At 38.3% G+C, this 20,120-nt stretch overlaps 1 protein-coding gene across 5 annotated transcripts in view; it reads left to right on the top strand.

Annotated features, from left to right (window-relative positions):
• Positions 1-20,120, top strand: part of HOOK3 (hook microtubule tethering protein 3) — a 105,245-nt gene that overhangs the window by 10,120 nt on the left and 75,005 nt on the right. For all 5 annotated transcript variants that reach the window (XM_032990670.2, XM_032990662.2, XM_032990680.2 and 2 more), the window contains exons 2-3: positions 6,446-6,531; positions 17,191-17,263. In XM_032990670.2, the coding sequence (XP_032846561.2) occupies positions 6,446-6,531; positions 17,191-17,263 (159 nt within the window). The remainder of the gene's footprint in view (positions 1-6,445; positions 6,532-17,190; positions 17,264-20,120) is intronic.

The raw sequence follows: 20,120 nt of genomic DNA, 5'->3' as shown, positions 1-20,120 counted from the left end.
CATTGAAGCTGAGTGAAATTTGTTTTAGTGGCATTCTTGCAGGTCTCATAGGTAATGCTGGGTGAATGTATGAGGACAGGAGTATTCAACCTTCCATAATCTTCTGTGCCAGTTTGCTCTTTCAAGTGTTCTTGCTAATGTCTTGAGTAGTGATTTGCATCCAAGCTGGTGAGGCTGGTTCCTTTCTTGTTTTTATTCCTTTTAGCCTCTTCTCCCTGTCTTAGCTGTGTGATCTGTTTCTTCTGTCACGATACAGTGTTAGTCTAGGCTGTACATAGCAGCTAGTTGTAAGCTTGCATAGTTAGCTTCAGGAATGTAGGGAAGTAGTGAGTAAATAATTCAAAAGGATCATTCATAGGTTGGGGAGAACTTTGTTCTGATAAACAGCTAATTGGAAACTGGGCATTACCTTTTGTTGTGTTTGCGCATAAGGTAGCTAGTCACTAAGTGTTTTATCTACTAAGAACCTCTAATAAAGATTTTGGGTATTATTACTAAAGAATACATTAAAAGTCTATTAGGCAACTGCACCAGTAATAAAAAACAAGCTATGGATATAATCACTGTGCAAAGAGTAGGTCTTTCATTAACTCTTAGAGTTGAGAAAGGAAAGGTGCTGGAGAGCTTTTTTGTGTTTGGGGAGGAAGGGGCTTGTTTTTTTGTGTTTGGGGGTTTTGTTGTTGTTTGGTTGGTTTTATTTGGTTCTGCTTCTAATTTTTTTTTGCTTTCCTCCAGATTCATGGGATGCTAGATTCCCCATCACAACTTTTATCCTGGTCTTCAGCTACTGTTTTTGAGAACTGATGATTTGTCCAGTTCTCTGACCTTCATACCAAGAGTATTTTTCATGAAGTACCTCTGCCTCCTACTCCTAGTAGTTAACAAATCCTCATTAATAATAAATGTAATCCAGAACTGTAACTCAGATTTTCTAAGGTTCTGACTTCCTGCATCAGTTATTTAATCCTTTGTGATAGCCTCCTTTGCATTGAAACAGTCACCTGCTACTCCTTATTTTAAGGTTTGTATAAAAATTGACAGCTCACATTCATAGCCATGTGAATCAGAGGTCTGGATTAATATTTAATAAAATGAAATAAGATAATTTTTTTCTCTCATTACATGATAGTTGATGAAAGGTATGAAGGCCTATTAGGACTAATGATTAAGCCAAGTGTTTGATGGGGTTTTCCCCCCTTTTTTCCCCAGACTCTTGTCTGATAGAATCATAGAATTGTTTGAGTTGGGAGTGACCTTTAAAGGTCATCTAGTTCAAACCCCCTGCAATAAGCAGTAGCATCTTCAACTAGATCAGGTTGATCAGATCCCTGTCCAACCTGACCTTGAATATTTCCAGGGATGGGACATCTACCAGTTCTCTGGGCAACCTGTTCAAGTGTCTCACCACCTTCACTATAAAATACTTCTTCCTTACATCCAGTCTGAATCTATCCTCCTTTAGTTTAAAATTACTACCCCTTGTCCTATCACTACAGGCCCTGTTAAAAAGTCAGTTCTCAACCTTTTTGTAAATTCCCTTTAAGTGTGGAAAGGCTACAATTAGGACTGCCCAGAGCCTTCTCTTCTCCAGGCCGAACAACCCCCACTCCCTCAACCTGTCCTCATAGGAGTGGTGTTCCATCCCTCTTTTTTGTGTTCCATCCCTCTGTTTTGTGGCCCTCCTCTGGACCCACACCAACAGGCCTGTGTCTTTCCTGTGCTGAGGATTCCAGAGTTGGACGCAGTACTCCAGGTGGGGTTTCACCAGAGCAGTGTAGGAGGCGAATCACCTCCCTTCATCCGCTGGCCACACTTCTTTTGATGCAGTCTGGTTGGGCTGTGAGAGCCCATTGCTGGCTCACATCCAGTTTTTTGCTCATCAGTACCCCCAAGTCTCTCTCTGTAGGGGTGCTCTCAAACCCTTCATCCACCAGCTGTATTGATACCAGGGATTGCCCTGACCTAGGTGCAGGATCTTGCACTTGGCCCTGTTGAACCTCATTAAGTTCACATGGGCCCATTTCTTGAGCTTGTCCAGGTTCCTGCTGATGGCATCTCTTCCCTCAGGCATGATGTCAAGGCTCCATGTAGCGGTACAAGAAGTAGGAAAGAATCATAATGGGGAATGGGAATTAATTTACAATTTTGGGGAACTAACAATGGGCACAGTATTGCAAACACTCAAGAAGTAGGAGTGGTTCCAGCTGGATGAGAGAGAATTCTTCCAGGAGGAAACACATCACAATGCACGGGAAGGGCAGTGTTTTAACAGCTGTTACTGAAATGCTGTTTAGAGGCACACACAAAAATACTTGCTTTTTTGTCTCTACAGCTGGACTCTGGTTCTGCATTGGCACATTCTTTTTCTCCCTTCTGGAAAATGAACTCTACTGTTTCTTAGAGTGATTTAGCAACTTGTAGCACTATCTGCAAATGGTATAGGAATTTAACTTTGACATAAATTTGAAAAGCTGTTTTCTGCAGGGTTTTTTTTGAAGAAAACTTCTTACTTTTGTATCTCCTGAGGATATTAAAAGGATATAGTTCCTTTGTTTTAAGAGCTGAATAAACGTTTTGTAGTACACATTTGACACCTTAGTTGAAATATTATGCTGTATATTCCTTTCTTATGCAAGCAAAGACATTTATTAAAAAATTTAAATGTATGTCAAGAAACAAGTAATATAATTAGTATTAGTCTTCCTTTCTGTTCTTTGTCATCTAACTATGAAAACCATTATTGTCTGCAATGCAATCTTGCATGTGTGACTGTGGGGAAAAAAGAGTTCAGACTGATTACCTGAGTCTTAATGACAGTTTTGACCTTTTCTTGTGTATAAAGTAATGGGGAAGTATGGTGATAAAACTAGTTGCAAAACAGCAGAGTATGCATCTTGGTTTTCTGTGTCATGTAAATAGGCTTAGCAACCCTTCTTCTTATGTCAGTATCATGACATCTCTTATGTATACTTTTACTTAGTTAAGGAGGTTTTTCATATATCAATATATAAAATGAATTAAAAAAAAAAATCTTATGAGTTTGCATTCTGTTTGAAGACCTCCTTAATGTCTGTATTGTTGATTTGAAAAGAGCATTTCACTTTGTCTATTTTTTAAAAATTATAGTAGTAGTCATTCTTCTTAAGTGATTTTTTGATTTGGCTATTGTATAACAATGATTTAAATTTTCATTATTTAAAGGTATAATATGCAAAATTAGAAACAAGTTTTCATTGTCTATGCCTGAGAATTTTATCCTTCTAAATTGCTGAAGTTATTCAAGCATAATCATCCATGATGTCATTGCCGATTTTTTTGCTAAAAAGTATTTTTTTCTGTTTAATGTGTTGCTGAGTTTGTAAATTCAGAATTGTCTCTGTATTCCTTCAACGGTATTACTGTTGTAAAGAGACTGTAGGTAAATTCAGTTTTCTGGCAAAATTGCAATTTGATGTTACATCCTGTTACGTGGTGCTTTTCATGTGTGTGTTTTTTTTTTTTCCCACCCACCCACCCTGATTTTCACCTAGTGTTTTGTCAATCTATGACAGCTTCTTGATTTTCTGGAGAAGTAAGGAACTGTGTTTTCTGTGTAGCTCAGACCAAGCTATAGGAAAATCTACTGAATCTGAAGTGTAGAATTTGCTTCCATCTGTTTTGTATGCCACACAGTAATTTGTTCTTGTACTCATGGAACACGAACATTATTCATGACTGTTGCTCACTGAACTTGCTTAGCAAACGTACTCTGAGAGCTTAGTTTTTTGGGTCTTCACGGCTATTGTTGCTGGGTTTTTTTCCCAATTAAGTGCTAGGCTTTTTTTCTTCCGGAGTAAAGGAAAGAAAGGATGTTTGTGTAGGTGTTGTTCTCCAAATTAATGTTAAATGGTGTTGCTAGAGTGCTTTTGTGACATTCCAAAGGTATTATGAGAATCTGGATATTGTGCTTTTGATATTTTGAGATCATTCTCCTCAAAAAAGGACCTGCAAGATTCCCCTGTTACTTGAATTGTCTTTTATTGTAAGATACATATCTAGAGGGCATTTATTGGGAAATGGCTTGGACTGGCATTAGTGTTTCAAATACCACTAAAGCATGAATGGTTGTACATGCTGTTCAGTAAAAAATGGTTGATATATGTAACATTTATTTAGCCTGAAGCTGCAAGCTGTCTTGTAGGCTTTCTTGCTTTCAATAAATAAGCCCAGGCTTACTCAAGGAGAAGGATAACAGCAGAGAGCGTTAGGCAGATACTCTCCAAATGACGTCATCAAAACTGTTTTCACAAAACTCATCCGCATCATTTAAAAATAATGTTCATTTAAAGTAAATGATCAAATAACTTAGACCATTTGAAGAGACTGTGCTGAAGCAGAAAGGCTCTTTTCTACACTGAAAGAGGAAGGGAGAAAAGAGCTTTGCCTTGTGTATTTGTATGTTTGCTGATATGGTAGGGGGAGGATTTCAGATAGCCTGTTGTCGTGGTTTAGGCCTGATTGACAGCCAACCACAATGCAGCACCTCTCTCTCCCTTCCCCTCCAGCAATGAGAAGGGACAGAGAGCCAGGCTTGGGGTTCAAGATAGGACTGGGATGGGGGAAAATCCCCCTTTTATGATCACGAGCAAAAGGCAGACTCATTAGGGGAAGAAAAAAAAGAACATACATTTATTACAGACACTAACAACACATAACAGAGTAGGACAGTGAGAAGCATTGCCACATCTTGAGAACACCTTCCCCCCACCCCTCCCTTCTTCCCGGGATCAGCTCTGCTCCCGATATCTCTACCTCCTCCCCCAGTGGCACAGGGGCAGGGAATGGGGGGTGCAGTCAGTGCTGCCACTTCCTTCATGTTCGGTGAGGGGAGTGCCCAAAACTTGTTCCTCCTGCTCCATCGTGGTCCCCCTCTCACAGGAGACAGTCCTCCACAAACTTTCTCCAACAAGAGTCCCTCCCTCGAGCCACAGCGTTTCCTTACAGTGCTCTGGCGTGGTTCACTAACTTTCTCCGACTGGATTCCCTCCCACGGCTGCAGCCCTTCCCGAGCTGCTCTGGCGTGGGACACCCCGGCATGCTGCAATCCTCCCAGCACTGAATTACAGCAGCGGGGCTGCCTTTTCCCATGAGACCCCGGCCTTCTTCGGGCACAGAACCTTGATTATTCTGAGCAGGAACAACAGGCTGTAAATCAATGTCTGCTCCACCGTAGATCTTCATGGGTGGCAGGGGGGGGCCGCCCTGCCGTCTCACCACAGGATACAGGGGGGTCTCTGCTCCGGCACACCTCCCCCCTCCTTTCTCCCTCCGTTCCTCCACTGACCTTGGTGTTCACGCAGCTGCAGCAACTCCTCCTCACCAGTCTGACTGCCCGTCACCACGTCCCTTCTTAAATACGTTATCGCAGAGGCGCAGCTGATTGTCTCAATTTCCCAAACAGCAGTGGAGCTGACTTGGAGCTGGGGGAGCTTCAAGAAGCTTCTCACAGGGGGCTGCCCCGATAGCCCCCTCCCCTGCCACCAAAAAACCCCACCACTCACTCAACCCAGGACACCTGTATGCTATATTCATCAAAATTGAATTGATGGATAGAAGCTATACAGAAATTATGTGTATTGATGAGGTTTTTTTTTTGTTAAGAGATTATTCTTGTTCCACCGTAATCTGGAGTATTACACAACATCCTCAGAAAATTAACTTTAGGTTGGTTTTAGTAAGTGTGTTCAGTGTGTGGAGGGGAATCTAACTCATCTTTAGTCATAAGTAATTGCATTCAGACAGCACAGTCCTATGGTCCTTGCCATTCCCCTTCAGAATATTAGCTTCCATCTGAAGACCAGAGGCTTGCCATTGTATGGACCTTCCTGTCGGTTACTGTGTTAATAAAACACCCTGAAATATCGAGAACACAAATAGTTCATAGATCCATTCGGGTTCAGCAGCATTGTGCTCTCCTCTTCCATTTGATAGTAGGGAATAATTAAATAGGAAGTATGTATGTCCCTCTACATTTGATCTTCTAGTTGTGGGGAGCCTATGAGAGTTCTGTGTGATCAGTGCTACTTCTAAAAGCTGAATTTCTTATGTATGCTCATTGAGAAAGTGTTATTGAATATATGCTCCAGAAGTACTTGTGTGGCAGATCAGAAGGCCCAGTGACTTCCCAAATGAGAAAATACTATGAAAAATTTGCCTTTTGGAGAATGTACTGCTGTTACTTGTAGCAGAGTTTACAAGGTTATGGAAATTAAGATGCTAAGCCCTGTCAGTAGTTCATTTTCTTGATTGCTATTAAATTTAAAGCTTCTTAATTCCTCACACATACACTAAATGTGTGGGGTTTACTCTGTTCTGTTTGCTATTTGGTAGCTTTTTTGTTTTACTTTTGAAAATCCCTTGACATTCAAGTAAAAGAAGATAGATAACCTTTTCCTTTTTCCCACAGATCCAGACGTTTAATGTCGAGGCACCATGCCAGACCGTGGAAGATTTAACGAATGGGGTTGTGATGGCCCAGGTTCTTCAAAAAATGTAAGGAATTATTGATTTAATGAAATAAATACAGTTTTACTACCTATACATTTTTATGTATTTAAGTGTATTTTGGTTCAAACTTGGCTGGTATTCCACAAGGATGTGGCTTTTCCTATGCTTAAACAGTACTTTAATCTGGAACATGACTAATGTTTAGAGTTTTCAGATAACTATCTTAAATGCAAAAAAAAAAAAAAAGAAGTTTTGTCTTAGGGAGATATTTATTCAAGCATAAGCTTACTGTAAAGTAAGTTGGATTAAAGCTGAGCTTACAAATGGAAGCTTTTTAAAAATTTGGAACCGGTGCAGGTTAATGTATTGGCTCTAATCACGGTTTAAAAATAGAGCCAGTATATCAGTAATGTTGGAATTAGTTTCATGCAATAAAACTTCTGTGATAAACTGAATGGAACTGTCAGTTTAGTTGTTTGCAAAAATACTATGTTCTTTAAAGTAGGTGAAGGAATAATAGACGTTACTAGGTAATGTTTTTGTTCTTTTGAACTTTAAGATCAAATAGGATAAAATTCAGTACTTCAACATCTCAGTATAATCTAGGATGTTTCTGGGGACTACAGCTATGCACCTGGAATGTAGCTGTATGCAGAATTACCTGTTTTCACAGAAACACAACTTTTTATTGCTCATTAGAAACTGAAACAGCACTTACCAAAGTCAGCAGTCCAAATTGAGCATGCCAGTTCCTACAGATCTATTTAAAAAAAAAAAAAAGTATGGTTTATTCCTTTTCACATGAAGAGGGTACTGTCTTGAGTGTAAATGCACAATAAAATGTTTTCTATGTAATTTGTTGAAAATTAAGACTGGACAGGTACAGAATAGATATGAACAGTTTTCTCTGAGTTCTGGTTTGCATTGAAAGGCACCTGTGTAGTGTTTAATCCAACTCACCTGCTCAAAGCAGAGTTTGCTAGAGCAAGTTGCCCCAGGGTTGTGTCTAGTCAGATTTTGAGTATATGGAATGATGGAGGCTCTACAGCCCCTGTGGGCTACCTATTCCAATATTCAATTGCCCTCAGTTTAAAAAAACAGCAGCTAAAAAAACCCAAAACAAGCAAACAAACAAACAAAAAAAAAACCAACACAAAAACCCAAACCCAGAAAACACCACCACCACAAAAAAGCTGGGGGCATTTATCTCTTTATGTTCAGATAGAAGTACTTGTATTTCAATTTGTGTCCACTACTTCTTGCCTGTTCACTGGGCACCACTGAGAAGATTATGGGAGGAGCCATCAGATAGTTATACACAGGATTGATAAGATCCCACTGAGCCTTCTGAGGCTCAACAGACACAGCTCACTCAGTTTCACCTGGTTGTGACAGATGCTCCAGTCTGTTAATCATCTTAATTGTCCTTTGCTGAGTTTTCTTATATGTCCAGATCTCTCTCATACTGGGGATCCCAGGACACAGCACTTCAGATGTGGTCTCACCAAAGCTGAGTAGTACCTCCCTTGGCCTCCTGGCAGTGTTCTTCCCAGTGCAGCCCAGGATGTGATTGGCCTTCTTTGCTACAAGGACACGTTGCTGTAATGTGTTCAGCTTGGTTTCTACCAAGCTACTTCTCTGCAAAGTTGCTTTCCAACCAGTTGGTCCCCAGCATATACTGGTGCATGGGGTTTGCACGTACTTTTGCTGAAATGCATAAGGTTCCTGTCAGCCCATTTCTCCAGCCTGTCAAGGTCCTCCCAAATGGCAGCACAACTATCAGGTGTATCAAATACTCATTCCAGTTTTGTATTATCTGAAAACTTGCACTCTGTTCCATCATCTAGGTCACTACATTTAATAGTATTAACCCATTAGGTATGCTGCCTGGGGACGGGCCTCCAGCTGGACTTCATGCTGCTACTAACAGCCTTTCGAGCCTGGCAGTTGAGCCATCTTTCAACTTGTAACTACACACAGAACTCTATTTTCTCCTGTTTGTTCTCCATGCTGCATGCATTAGTGCACAGACACTTCACATGTGCATCCAATATTATTGATTCCCAAGAATGAGAGTGTTCCCTGTAGTGGTTTTCTGTAGACTTTTCCTTATTTATGTGCATATGCTTGGGGTGACCCCACTTCAGCCCTGTTTTGTTGACTATGCGGTGTCTCTTGTTCACATCGTGCCACACCCTTTACTTGCCAACAGAGTTCACTACTTTGTCACTTGAGGCAAAATACAATGAAACATCCTCTCTTGTTCCTTGATTAAAACTGTTCTTACCAGATTGGTCAGCCTGTTGGTGAAGATGCTTCAGCCCACCATAGTCAGGTGGATCCCATCTCTTCCAAGCAGTTCTGGATTCTCAAAGAGGGTTCTCTGGTCATGGAAACCAAAATGATGCTGCCAACACCAGTTCACAGCTGGTTGTTGGCCTGCAAGATCTGTCTGCTTCTCAAGCCCTTCCTGATAACTGGTGTGACTGGGGAGAATACCACTTGGGCCCTACCCATAATTTCCAGAACCTTGTAATCGCACTTGGTACTTTCCAGGTCTCCCTAGCTGTACAGCTGGTGCTCAGGTAGAAGAGCAAGAATAATAGTCTGAGGCCTCCTGGACAAGCTTTGGCAGTCTTTCAACAATGCCATGAATTCAAACCCCTAGCAAACAGTAACACTTCTAAGATGACGAGTCAGTCAAAAGATGAGGGTTCTACATCCCTTGGTAATGCTTGCCACTTACCTTTTGTGCTGCTGCATGGCTCAGGTTTACCAAACACAGCTGATTCATTTGACAGTGTTCCTAGCCCCTTAAATGCTATGAGGGCACTGAATCTGTTTTGTAGTTACAAATCCTCTGGCGGAGCAGGAGCCTTCTTCCTAGTGGAAGAAAAAGCTGCCAGTTCACAGGAAGAAAAAAGGGGGAAAGAGGAAATCTCCATGTAGTCAAGGGAACACTTCTTAGCATGTGGAAAGGTAAGATCTGGAGTGTAAAATCCCAAAGGCTTGAAGTACAAAACTGTGTGAAACTTTGAAGAAGATGTAAGTGTTGTGAAGTTTCTTTCTGCATTTACTTTCTCCTTCCATGAGGAAGATGAGGCATCACTTACAAGAATTATCAAATGTGTATGTATTTTTGTATCAAACAACTAATTTCAAGTAACGTCAACAGTCCTATTACTTCAGAGTAATTGAAGCAGTCTTTCTACCGTTTTAATCTATTTTACTGGTACACAAAGGATGACAATACCCTACCCCCCAGTAGAAATGGTTTTCCAGCCCAGAATTTAAATCAGCTCACATATAAGTTTTCTGAAGTCTGAACATTAAGTTTACAAGTCTGGAGGTAAATACAACGTAAATCAGATACTGTTACATTTTTTTAGGTTTGGAAAGATATCATCCTCTTTTACTTGCTGGAGTATAAAAAGGTGGTGACCATGTAAATGGTGTGTTCAGTAAAATTTACAGTAAGTCAGGATTTCAGCATAATCATCTGGGAATCTGTCTTCATAGCATTTAGAAAAAATGTAGTAGTGACATATTTGGTATGGGTATTTAGCCATCTTGAACTTTCATGATTCTTCCGTAGGGTACAGGTTCCAGTTAACTTAATGTTGGGCTAACAGTTGATAACTATGTATATTCTTGATTGACTAATTGGAATTTGGATCTAAAACATAATATACCTTAATACAAATCAAAATTAACACTTCAGTGTCAAAGGCCCCTCAGTAACCTTGTTGACTATCTTAGCTTGCTACTATCATGATGTGAAATACTGCCTTTCTCCCTGCCTCAGTATTAAGAAAGGAAAACTGTTCTGAGATATTGTTTTCAGCTGATGAGCTGATGATTTAAAAAGAGATGTACAATACAAATACTGCATTTCTATAGCATGATTTTAAAATATTTCTTATAGCAATTTCCATGCTAACACCAAATGTGGGAATTCTTTAGTTTACCCAGTTTATATGTAAAGATCAGCTTAGCAGTTTAAAGTTCTTTTTCTATGCCCCAGGTAATAATTTGAATCTGACAAAATTAGTACTTGGCTGTCATATTTTCTGATAGCTGTGCTTCAGATTGAATGTTTTGCATATAGTGTGCTATGAATACGTTGAGCTGCATACAGATATTTATCAATAATACTAGTAAATCTTGACTGCGTTCCTGTGGAGATAAAACTTTGAAATGCAGTAACAAGCTGATCTTGGATTGTAAAACAGGAATGACAACATATGAACAATTTTTTGAAGTAGATACTAAGGATTGCAGAATAACCAAATATTGCCTGTTTCCCAGGATGTGAGAGAGGGAGCATAGGCCAAATACAGGGATCAGCATTTGTATGGTTGACTAGAAAACTGATCAGAAACATGTTGACAAAGCCATTTTAAGTTTTCTTTCTTGAAAACAAAAGCAAATTTGACACTAGCAGCGAAGTCCTCCTTCTGCTCCTTCAAAGAGATACCAGAGGAAGAGTACCTAATCAGGAATCAGGGAATGTTCAGTGATATGAAGCAAGTCTAGAGCAGGCTTTTCCAGTCTACCCTTCTTTATGTATTAACAACACTGGCCCCCTTTCTGTCCCAAGAAAGATCACCATATAGAAGAAAATTTTTGCATGTATAGAAATGTGTAAGAGTAAGACAGCTGTGTGCTCGAGTTTATTTGGAAAAGTCATGCAGTGACGTTCAACAGCAAGCGCAGCCTGAAAGTACCAGGTCACTGCAGACAGATGTCATTTGCAGTGAAAACTTGAACAGCTGTGACTTTGACATGAAAATCTCTCAGCAGGTTAATCTTCAAAGGACAAATCTATTGTCTTGTCTGGAGACACAAAGCCCTAATGCTATTACTTGTATTCCATTGAGAATGGTAAACTACTGTTTCTGTAATGCATGTTCCTTGAAATTTGGGTATCTTTTAGTATAGCTGCCTCCCACTTTATCAATGTGTGTTCTCTGAGGCTAATAGTACTAATAGGTTAATTACATAGAGGTGGGAGAGGATGTAGTGGTTTGAGCTCAGAGGGCAGCTGAAAACCACACAGCTGCTCACTCTCCACCGTAGATCTCCATGGGTGGCAGGGGGGGCCGCCCTGCTGTCTCACCACAGGATACAGGGGGGTCTCTGCTCCGGCACACCTCCCCCCTCCTTTCTCCCTCCGTTCCTCCACTGACCTTGGTGTTCATGCAGCTGCAGCAACTCCTCCTTACACATCTGACTCCTCACCGCGTCCCATCTTAAATATGAGACTTCCCCCGCTACCAAAAAAACACCACCACTCACTCAAACCCAGGACAGAAGAGAATTCTGACAACTTTTGGGTGCATGACTTTTACTACCATATATTAATTACTGTTTAAAAAATAGCTGAAAGAGCATATTAATATATCCAGTGAGTATTTAAGAAAGAATTTTAAAAAGAGACTTTGCTATGAATGAAGAAAACGCAATCGGTGAAGAATTCGTAAGTGAAGTAGAGCACTGATGCAAATTGAAAGATGTTGAGGTGATCCAGTAATCTGAATATATTTCCATAGGAGAATAAGGATAGCATTTTTTCTTGAAAACTTTAAAATTTAAAAGTGTCTATTCTTTCTATTTTTTCAACCTCCACCTTCATAGAAAGAGTCCTTTGGTACTTATGAGGGCATGGAGATAGTGGAAACAAGATGAAATTAAGACACTAGTTTATGATGACAGCAGTTTCAAAGAAATCTGTAGTTCAGGGAATTAATTGCTTTAGATGTACAGAAAATTTGCACAGCACAGAACAGTGGGATTTTTTGTCAGTAAAAGAAAAAAAAGAAGAATATTGCTTATTCATCAGCTGATAAAAAACAGCTGTGCCTTATTTCAAGTGTTAAGAAGGGGCCAGCAGCTCCTTCAATTGTTTTCAGTTTTTTGTACATGGTTCTCAATTTTTTGCAGTCAAGGTAGCAGCCCATTTGTAATTAAGGACCACCCATCAGAGGTAACAACTCATATAGCAGAATTTTCTATAATAAAACTCTGGAGAGAGGCTGTGAGAATAAAAGGGTACAGAGAGAATTACTGACACTTTCAGAAGCTCTTTACTGATGTAGTGTGTGATACAAAGTGACAGAAATGTGTGAGATGTAACCAACCACAGGCATTTTGCTTACAGGTTCCCTTGTTAATAAGTAGGTGTCGGTAAATCCCTGAAGGACACTTTCTTTCTTTTAATCATAAAACATTTATCTTCGAATTTCAGGTTGAAGTAGCATTGAATGGAATTCCCCAGTGCTAAATATATTATCCCAGAGGAGGAAATTCAGCCTATGCTCTACCTTATTTTTCTTTGTATTCTGTAAGATTCACTGTTTATTTGTGTTCAGATGTGAAAGTTACTGGTCCCTCTGTCTAGAATTAATATGATAAGATGCCTGTACACAATCAGTGTTGATGGTCTTTTTACAGAGTACTGTGCTCCCGAAGAAATTATTGGAAGCAAAAAAAAAAGTTTGAACTATGAGTAGACTGCCTAAAATCATGTAGCTTATGTTTAGAGCAGACAGAAGTGCCATAGCTTGCTTCTGAATTGCATCCTCTTTTTGTTCATGTTTGTTTTTTTTTTTTTTGTAGCTTTCACTCATGTTACTCATGTTTTCAGTGTCCATTGATATCTCTATAACAGCATAATTTTCTGTTTTATACTACAGTTTTAAATTTTCCTTTCTTCCCACTCTGACAACTGTTTAGTACCAGGTGTCCCTCTTGTTTTAATTCTTTCTTTGTCTGTTATACTGGGTTTGGTAAATGTAAGATAGGTTATATATTTTCATTTGTCATCTGTGCACTGTGCCCCACTTAATGAATTATTAATTTGTTATATTATACATTGGAACATGCTATGTATGTTTTGACACATGAAGAACACAAAAGCCCTGCTTTTGAATATCTCTGGGGGAGGCAAATTTTTGTAAACAGACATGTCTTAAAGAGGCTTACTGTACCACTGTTAAAATGAGTAATAATCATGAGTTATACTACATGCTCTGTGGGTTGGTTTTCTTCAGAAAAGTATTTCTGTCTCTTGCGCCTATGATGTGGAGAGATGGTTGCTTAAATAAAGGCAAATTTGCATACAAAATAAGATGGAGATGGTATAAATGAGCACTGCTGAAAACATCACATGAAGTGATACAGCATTAACAACAGCATAAGTATCTTTTACTCTGAGGAAAAGTCCCAGTTATCTGCACTACTTCTCAGATACTAGGCACCAATCAACTGATACAAAAATACCTTTATACCTTGGAAAATTATCCAGCACAAGAGATTGTCAAGTTTGGATCTAGGCTCAGGAACTTACTGAATTCAAGATGCTTGGTTCAAACAGGTGATCCAATGGTAATGATGGTGCACCAGTAAGTTTTCTGCAGCCTTTGTTTAGTGCAGTACCTCTTCAAAATGAGCTGTTAGGTTTTGTAATCACATCTGCTCAGTTTTCAACCACACATTTTTGTATTTGTCTAGGTGATGCTTTTTCAAACACTGTAAGAAATGCCAACGTCTTTCTTAATGACAGGGACTAAGGGAGTTAAAGAACTCTGAATATGATTGAATCATGTTCCCCAAAGATTCAGCAGAGGAAGACTTGTTCACAGCAAGGTCTGTGAGTGACCTAGTGTCTGGAAGCTCCTTTTTAAAAGTATTTGTAGGAATTCTGTTGGAAAATTTTTTATTTCAGATTTGATTTCCATTAGTTTGATATAGAGAAAAAATGTTGCTGGTGTAATTAATTCATAACCTTAATCAGACTTTTGAGGACAGAAATTAAATTATAACAGTGCACTAGGAATTATTCTGAAGTGATTTATGGATGAGGAAAAGATGATCATTCTAGAATTGTTTGGCATTGATACCCAACCTCTTGCTTGTATTCCTGGCAAAGTGCTTTTGCAATATGCTACTAATGATTGTGTAATCTGCATAGAGGTGGTTTAAAGAGAATTGTTGGCACTATTCTGACCACTGTTACGTGTTGATGATTTATAGTAGATTGCTTATCAGCTGCTGGACCACTGGGTACTTTCATGAGGTTTGTATACTTGGAAAAAGAAATGGGATCTGTGGGAAGCAGCCACCACACTGAGTTTAGATATAATTCTCAGGGACCTTCTTTATATATATATATATGTGATGACATATGTAAAGGTGTAGGTAACCTAAGATATCCATCAAGACAGTGAGGGCCAGTTGCTGGTCCATGTGTTACTTTTATTGCAATAGTAACTGAGAGGCTTCTTAGTTGCTATTAAATACAGGCTTCCAGAGTGAAAGGAGTTGGAGCTGACCCTGAAATCTTCTTACTTCTCCTCAGCTGACATCTTTATCATTGAAAATCAGTATACAGTATTAGCCATTAAGTCAGTCCAAACATTATTCTGCTTGTGGGCAGTTGTTTATGCTTACCTGTGTTGATTCTTAGAGTCATTTACAATGAAAATGGTAAGTCAAGAATTGGTATATTCATGGCACTGTAGCCTTGAAGCAGCTGAAGATGTTAGTGACCAAGTGCATTCCTTAAAATTATAAGATGCAGTCCTTAAGCTATGTTGGTCTTTTTTGCTGGTGAAGCACAGGTAATTTGGCACACTTGCTTTCTCACTCAGATGCATAAACACTTTGTAGTTGTGAGTTTGTTGTAAGCAAGGTTCACTTGGATCTTCACAATTCCCAGAAGACCCATCTGAAAGATACTAGGGTGCTTTTTGTACTCCACAGCTTGAGCAGTATCAAGAAGGGCTACATGGGTCTTGAACTCTCATTTTTTTTCACTACTGTCCATCTGATTTTGTTGTGATTGGGTGGAAGTTAGGCAAATTAAGACTTTTTGCAAGGAGAGCCATTTGTTTCATGTAAAAGCTGAATGTGAGCTGCCTTCATCTCTAGTAGATCTTGTATGTATTCAGATAAATTTAATTTTTAGGTTTACCTATGTTCTGAGGGCAGAGAGACGATTTGGAAGCTATTTGAAAACATCTATTTCAAAACCAGATGAAACTCTGGATAAGACATTGCTTTTTCTGTTTTGTAGTTTAAGATTCTGTCATCTGTGCTAGAACTGCACTGGTTTTGAATGGGAGTAATTTGGAGTCATCAGTTTAACTAGTAATTAAAGCTGTTCTTCCAGCTATATATTTGCAGATGCCATGTCAGAGGAAAGGAAATCTGCCGTAATCTTCACCAGTGTCTGTAACAGAATGTGTAAAAATAGCAATTGGAATGTGTCAGTAGAGAAACATTGCTGTTTGTGATCTCTTCCCGTTGCTGTTATCATGGGCTGCTTGCAGACCTTGATGCATTGTGGGGAAGAGGGAGTACAGGAGATACTGTGCATCAGATATAAAGTGTGGCTACAAAGTCTGTGACTTAATGTAAGTACTGATGTAATTGCTAGTTTACAGCATATATGATATAAATATCATTTGAATCTCCAGACACATTCATAGTTTTCTTGAACTTTTTTCCAAAGATGTCATGGTATCTTGCCCTTAAAAAAAGAGCTCAGTCCAGAACCCTTCTATCTGTAGAGGATACAGCAGTAAATCTAGTAAGTACTCGGTGACAAATGCAGCAGTATTAGAACACTTCATGTGGAACTCTAACCTGGTTTACCACACTGACTCTCAAGAACCTTATGCTTACAAAACATAGAAAGTGTTTTGTTTTGTTTTGTTTTTTTTTCCCTCTAACTTTATTAACTTTAGATGTTGAATGAAATGAGCCTTTCCTTATATTATATTGACCTACTTTAAAACCAGTTATTTGTAATGCATTCTCTACCCTTAGTTCTGACCATAACAGTCTCAAAGTTCTGTATGATATAAAGAAAATTTGCCTTAAGTGAACAGTAGAAAATGTTAGCCTTTTAGGTGATCTTGGAACTTGGGGACAAGAGAGTCTTGGGAGTTGTGTTGAAGCAATTTATGGAAGATGCTTGTGAGAAAAAGGAAGAGAGGAAAGAAGTTTATAGAAATAGAAGTATACTCTACAAGCAGTAGGTGTTTTGTTCGTTATATTAATTTCCTCATCAAAAGTGCAGAAGATAAAAAAGCTTTTAAGGAAAGGTGTTCATAAAAAGATTTGTCTAGGGTTACCATGAAAAGAGATTTGGAAAAACTACTAGTATTTGGTAGATGAAATAATAGAAAAGTGTGTTCTCAGTAATAAATAATTAACTTCAGTGATACTTTAACTCTTCTCACTGTATAAAAACAATATATATATTGTTTGGTCTCAAGCTTCTTATTTAGAAGTGGAATAGTTGTAAGCAGTGTATGGCAGTAGGAATCCATAATATGTGGAAAAGTAATATTTTTTGTAACACTTCCGAGTAATGCAAACAAACATTGCTCCAGCACTAGCTGATAAATTAGAGGAATAAGAATTTACAGAGGGAAAAAATGGCAAAATCATTCCAAGTAGTCAGCTTCCTCAAAAGTATTAGCTACTAATGGCCCACAAATGAAGCTGTGCTGTCAACAGGGTGCAAGACCTTAGAAAACTGAATAGTAACAGGATTATGAACTACTGTATATGGGCCATGTTGGATACAGAGGTAATCGTTTAAATAACCTCAGCATAACATAGGGGCTTAATCACTAAGATATCCTCAGTTTCTGTAACCTGTTTTTAATGAATATTCTACATTTTTTGTTTCAGAGATCCAGCTTACTTTGATGAAAACTGGCTGAACAGGATCAAAACAGAAGTAGGAGATAATTGGAGGCTAAAGGTATTTCACTTGCTTTGCTTGTCTGTGAATCTGTATTTCAGTTCTTACTACAATATTGTATCTAAATATTAGCATATTCCTAGATTAAGACCTTGCTTTATAGTACAGCATTTTGAATTTTAGACCATTTTAATTATACTTTGTTGGTTTTATGTTGTTATAGTTCTGCACAATTTAGTGAAGAAAAGATATTTTAAGTTTGCAAATGGGTTTCAGTAATTTAAAATAAATTAAAATACATTTTATGCATCAGTTACCTCTTTTTCAAATGTTGAATGGAAGATTTTTTTAAATGCAAAGTAGCATTAAATAAAAAAGAGCTCTTGGAAGCAGTTGCATAAAAATAGCAGAATAATAAGCAATTTATTTACATAAACATAGCAAAGTATTGTTTCCTTTTAGTTTTTCAGAGCTGCACAACTACTGAGCTTTAGGAGAGGAAGTTGTGTTTTTTCTGTGTTGTTTGTACTCATCATGTTTTTTAACCACAGTGCATTTGCTGGGTCATGTGGATCACTTGATATTCTAGTACTTTCTCTGCAAACCTTAAGGCAACAGAATTTACAGTGCTCCAGCTGAGGAGCATTTTTGGTTTGTAAAACCTGAAGAACATAGTTTCACATGCAGATGTGAGTGTAGTTTCTGATCAGTTTTGTTCAGAAAATGATGGATGTACCTTTTTAAATTGCCATTTCCAGCCTGACTACTTGGGGAAACAAAATGGCGGTGGTTTGTCTGTTAGTTCCTGTTTCCTATAAAACAGTTTTGTTCTAGACATCATAAACCCTTCTGAGTATCTGGGGAAGGGCTAGATTTGTGAAATGCCCTAGTACTTACAGGCTTGTCAAGAGACGCGGATGGAGCATACTGCTGCTGTTTGTTTTGACTTAGCCAGCAGACCTGTCATCCTGGTCTCTGCTGCCTGGGCCAGCTCTGTGCAAGTCTGGGCTGCTTTAGACTATTCTGTCTACCAGAGCTGCCAGCAAAAATGTGAGTACATTGATGAGGATATATTGACTGACTGGTGAATAAAAGATGAGGTCCCTAAAAAGGCTTTTGTTAGTTCTGCTGCTTGCAGAGCAATTAATTTAAATGAACTTTTCAAAGAAGCATATGGAATTGCAAGTAAACAGCTGGATACAGGTTTTATTTTTCTCTAAACTATTTCTGTGGCTTTTTTCCCAAGGAATATTGAAGTCTTGGCTGTTAAATTTGGAGAACAACAAATTGAGAATTGTTTGTTATAATGGCATTTCAGCTGATTGAAAGCAGAACAGCAGCTTCTATAACACTCATAAGGAGCTGTAAGAATACATTTTTTTTATTGTCTCCCACCAATTTAGCAGATACTAAGGCTTAGTAGGTGTGAATTAAAAAAAAAAAAAAAGGCAGCTGAGCAATTTAGTAACTTCCTTATGTGACTGAGGTTGGGAAAACATCAGGTCAAATTTCAGTTTCTTGCTGATTCTTCTTGCTCTTCATTCCTCTTGTTTTTCACATATGCATGTAAATAAGAACTAAAGACTGATTATTTTTTTTATTTAAGAGTTGTATACTGCAGTTTTTTTGTATAAATTTTTTATATACCACTTCCCTTTTCATGAAGAATATTAAAAGACACAAATGTGGTATTTTCACTCTGATTTTGTAACCAGGAACGTAATCTTATACTTTGCCAACTGTTTTTCTTTATATGTGAATAAACACTATTAGCAATCTAGTTCAAATGTCTATCAGTGAATCCATCGTTTGTATTGGTTTGTAGGAACACTGCCAATCTGTGCACTTCTATTCATTTGTCACTAGATTTAAAATGTAGGCAACATACTTCTGCCTGACTCGATAATATAGATTTCCTTTCATATTTTAAGAAGCACCATAAGAAGTGATATTTGGGTTATCTCACTAACTCACAAGTCATGATAATGAGCTGAATTATATTCTTGCTGCTAAATGTGGTTCATCTTTGCCTTCAATATCATGTGGCATAATAGTCACCACTTGCACAAGCTCTCGATATTATGAACCACATAAAGGAGCCAGTCTAGTAGGGGAAATAAGTTAAAAAATACCCAAACCAAAATGTAATGTGCAGGTAGTTCTTCTTTGTGGAACAGTGGTTAGGAGGGCCTGTAGAGGTATAGGCCTGGTACAGCCATCCTAGCCACCATTGAAAGAGATAAGCAGAAAATTATGTAATTGTTAACTTTGAATTGGATGCTGTCCTCTGTGGGGAATAATCAAGTATATATGGCTCAGCTTGCATTATTTTTTTTGTTCAGCAGTTCACTTTCCAGTAACTGCAAGAAGGCAGTCTTATTAAAAATATTTTTCCTGTTGCTGTACCAGTTCAAAACAAATTTATAAATTGAAGATTGTTGTTACATTCTTGGTTTCTGCACAGGTTGTCTAACTTGAGAGATTGAGCAATGCACAGGATAGAAAAAGGGAAATGTTAGAACTCAGTGGACTTGCTAAGTAGGAAGCATTCAGCAAGCAATCTGTGTATTACAGCTGACCAGATCTTTGCTTACTGTGTTTAATAAACGTGTTACTTCTTAGGGGTTAAAATTTCTTGGGCATAGCATACATCAGGGTACATAGTAGTTTATGTTTTCCCTTGAGCAACAAAGAAATCTACTTTTCACTTCTGCCTTAACTGCAATTTTATGTTGTGGTTAAAAAAAAAAAAAAAAAGGGCAAAGACATATCTTTCCTGATGTACAACTCAAGATTTTAATATAGTCAGAGTTTATCTATGCACATACTAGTATTTCACACTGAAGAAGATGACATTTTGACTATAAAACTGCCTTTATTGAAAATGGAGAGCAGCATAGAAAATAATTCTGTTGCC

The sequence above is a fragment of the Tyto alba genome, unplaced genomic scaffold, assembly GCF_018691265.1.
Source record: "Tyto alba isolate M040663 unplaced genomic scaffold, T.alba_DEE_v4.0 Super-Scaffold_13, whole genome shotgun sequence".
Lineage (NCBI taxonomy): Eukaryota > Metazoa > Chordata > Aves > Strigiformes > Tytonidae > Tyto > Tyto alba.
The sequence above is the reverse complement of the archived record's forward strand: the minus strand, read 5'-3'. Positions and strand labels throughout refer to the sequence as shown.